General features: G+C 32.6%; 1 protein-coding gene across 2 annotated transcripts in view; it reads right to left on the reverse strand.

The window, feature by feature from the left end:
- LOC108746948 (dnaJ homolog subfamily C member 13) overlaps positions 1 to 3928 on the reverse strand; it is an 11265-nt gene that overhangs the window by 6555 nt on the left and 782 nt on the right. Inside the window, exons 2-6 of one of the 2 annotated variants that reach the window (XM_018484091.1) lie at positions 3636 to 3900; positions 2226 to 3071; positions 1439 to 1882; positions 681 to 1091; positions 1 to 566 (exon numbers count right to left, since the gene is read on the reverse strand). In XM_018484091.1, the coding sequence (XP_018339593.1) occupies positions 1 to 566; positions 681 to 1091; positions 1439 to 1882; positions 2226 to 3071; positions 3636 to 3900 (2532 nt within the window). The remainder of the gene's footprint in view (positions 567 to 680; positions 1092 to 1438; positions 1883 to 2225; positions 3072 to 3635; positions 3901 to 3928) is intronic. The other variant, XM_018484100.1, reaches the window with a different exon arrangement.

The raw sequence follows: 3928 nt of genomic DNA on the forward strand, positions 1-3928 counted from the left end.
GATTTTCTTATAGGACTGTCTGGACTATCTTTTTCCAATAAAAGCCTCAAGTAATAATCTCCAATTTTAACTTCATCCGAAAGACATTGATATTGCACCTCAAATTCTCTATGATTCCACGCAATCAAAGTTCCACCAGCTAAGTCTTTATCTGAACTAAATGCACGTATCTCATTTTCCAAAGCTATTCTCAATTCTTCTCTCGTTTTATGGTTCCAAATTAAATTTGGCAGTGCGTGATCTTGATTAAATTTATAATAGAATAATTTCCAATTTGCTTCAGATTTAATTCGTTCTCTACGTTTTCTTAAAACTATCGGACGCTCTTTAATCGTTTCTCTCCGTTCTATTCCAATACGAGCACCCCAATGTTGCAAAGCATTTTCTACATGTTTTTCAACTACTCGCATCTGACGTTCGATAGCGATCCATTGTGGACTCTTTTTATTTCTTGATGCATGATCTATAGCTATTTTTAAATTGTCACGATTATTCAATTTCTCTTCTTCCAGGAATGAGTCCGGTACTTTTTCATCAGAGTCCAAATAATTCAACAAACCTACCGGCTACAAATTGCAGCAATTCCATATTTGTATTTGCAACACATAATAGGTACTATTTAAAAAACAGTTGTCTCCATTTTATGGAATCCTATTTTAATATACATAATATCGACTCACCATAATTCGTTTCAATAATCCCATAGCCGTAGGATGTCCCGTGACCCACAAACCTACTAAATGTCGGCACAATTGTCGATGCGTTAATAGTCTGCTATCACTACCGACAGTAAATAAACTATTTAATAAATGCCTTGGTAAAGCTCCTTCTGCAAGTGCCAGTTCTTGCATTTTTGCTGCTACTTCAGGTGCACCCTCTTCAATAATCGCTCGCATTATCAGTCCAGCACCTTTGACCACAGCCAGTGAAGGATGTTGAAACAATTTGAACAATGATCTACCTCTTGTAGCAACCATCTCTAAAAGATTGTCAAAATGTTTGCCATCAGTAGTTTCACTGTATGGTACACACAGGGCAAATGTTAAAAGATCGAGCATAGCAGAAACTACCAGTGCACCTGTACCACGATTCTGTAACGTTAAAAAAAAAAAGCTTTGACTTATCATTTCATTGTCATATTATATTTTATAGAATATTTTTGCACATTACTAAAAATCTTATACAACACTTCTTAACAAAGGACACTATACATAAAATTTATCACAAGCATCAATAAATATTATTTCAGAAATTAAAAGTGTTATATATATATATATATATATATATATATATATATGTATATATATATAAAACTGAGAGATATTGAAAGACAACTACACAAGTTGTCAAAGATAATTACAAAGCAAAAGTTTTGAAACAGACCTCAGAAAATATCTGATGTCAAGCAATAATAAGAATATAATAGTGAAACACTTACAATATGATTAACCCACATTTCGAGTAAACTTTCTAAAAACTTGTTACTGCTGAGCAGACTACTTTTATTCAATTGTTCTTGTCTTAAATCGCAATCGTCATGCATTGGTTGCATTAGAGCGCAAATACAATCTATGGCAGCTTGCGTTACACCACAATTATGTCTTTTTAAAGCCTTGACAACTTTTGTACCAACGGTTTCTCTGAAGCCAGGAAGTGTTGTAAATGCAGCGAAACCGATTTTGCTAGCCACCAATCTTCGCAGTGCATGAAATTGTGCTTCAATCTCACTATTTGTCTCGAGATCTTTGTTGATTAAAGTATTTAAAGCTCCGAGAATAATCTTGTCTTTATTTTCAGTAAAAATCCCCTGTAAGTAATCATTCGTAATACGATGTACTTGGAGTTGTAATGTCGTTACAGTCCATTCAAGCGGTACAACTTCCTGGATAAACAGAAAATATCTTGTATCTCTTTATGTACTATTTATATTTATTTAAATACGGAATCATTTGAAACTTCATAATCTTCGTATCATTTTTATAAGAGAAGGAAAAATAGATAAATAAATAAAAAGAGATCTGAATATAATTATTGAATTATAAAGTTTCAAAGAAATTCTGAACTTTCAATCAGTTAATATACTTTAACCGCTTCAATGTACTGTACAAACTCTTATACATGAACACAAATGCTTAAAGAGCAATTATTTGACGATATTTCTTAAAAATTAAATATAAAATCCCATATATGCAAAATATCCAACATAGAGAAATGCTCTGTCTTACATCTTGCGTTATGGAGTAATTAAGCCCACTGTACGGTATATTTGCGTTAAATCGCTCCAAAATTTCAGCAAACGTACGTCCTCCAGGCGGCTGCTGAAGGAATTTTACATGTGTCGTTTCGACTTCTTCGTCAACAGATAGATTGAAAGGTCCGAGTCTTTTACCTCTGGCTATGGGATACATCTTTACGTGGACATCTCTATTACCGGATGCTCTTACACCATCCAGTAAAGATGCTAATAAGGAATCTCTATTCGTTGCGGTATAACTGCGTATTTGACCATTAAGATATTGTATAGTGAATAATTGGGGATTATCGTTATCACGAACCAGAGTAAAAATGTCCGACAGTGGCCTAAGAGTACAAATATTATACGTTTGAGGATCTCTTTCCAACAGGCAAGTATCCGAAAGACAAAGCGTTCTTCTTTGAGGATCCGAATGCCTGGAGGAGATTTTATGAACAGTGAATTCTGACACGCTTGTTATGTGCTCATCGCTGCTAAATTTCCCTAATCTTTGAGCAATGAAATCGTCGAGCCTTATAGGCTCTTTCAACATTTTTATATTAATGCCCAAGTTATTTAATGCAGCTTCTTGCAATTTCTTTTTTATCTCTTCCATATGTTTAGAAGCAAAAAGATGCAGACGTCCAAATCCACCACATACAATCACAAATCCATTGGGATAATCTTTCATCGTTAAGAGCCCTTCAAAATCTTTATAACAATAACTAGCTAATATCATGTTTGTCGCAGGATCTAATTGATCAAGACTGTATGGTGTTATTTCCAATACAATAGGTAATCTTGTGTCAGACCAGTGATGCTTGTAAGCTGGATATCTCTACAAATATAAATAATATTAATATTATAAGTGTGAGTTGTGACACGCACGCATATTTAGAGAGTACACTGAAAGATTTTAAGGGATAATTCCTCATATAATAATTGAAAAAAACTTGATATGGCCATGATTCCAAATGGCTTCAAAGATACAGGATGTAAGTTTCGTTTTTCCAAAAATTTCGAAAATTATTAGAGTTATTTTAATGAAACTTTAAACATATACAAAGTTTCATCAAAATAATTCGAGTAATTTTCAAAATTTTTAGAAAAAATAAAATTCTTTTTTTTCAACTTTGACACCCCGTATCTTTGAAGCCAAACCGTTTCAAACATATAATTATATAAAGTTTTCATCTTGAATTTACATGAGAAATCATGCCTTAAAATTTCTTAGTGTACTCAGTATACACTCTGCATAAAAATTACTTCCATATTACTTCGTACTGGCTATGAAGCTGTAGAGAAATAAATTGATATATTCCAAGTAAAATTTTAATTATATATATTATAAATTTATTTATATATATTATAAAAGTTACAAAGTACATATGTGTAAACTCACCAAAATTTCTTTAGATTTTTCAACATGGTTTCTGTATTTAAGTGCTTCTGTCAATAGGTGTGATCTATGCTCAGAACTAAATTTCATGGTCTCATTTTTCCGCTCCTTACGTACGGTTATAGTAAATTCATGAGATCCTAATTGATTTCTATTTATTGGTTGTACACTTATAAAATCGGAATATTCCCATTTGTTTGTCACTTCCAATGTACCAGGATTGTATGTTGTTATTCCCATAGAGCCAATGGAGAAGATACGCTTGTACCTAACACATATAGATGTATATATATATA

The sequence above is a fragment of the Trachymyrmex septentrionalis genome, unplaced genomic scaffold, assembly GCF_001594115.1.
Source record: "Trachymyrmex septentrionalis isolate Tsep2-gDNA-1 unplaced genomic scaffold, Tsep1.0 scaffold107, whole genome shotgun sequence".
Taxonomy (NCBI): domain Eukaryota; kingdom Metazoa; phylum Arthropoda; class Insecta; order Hymenoptera; family Formicidae; genus Trachymyrmex; species Trachymyrmex septentrionalis.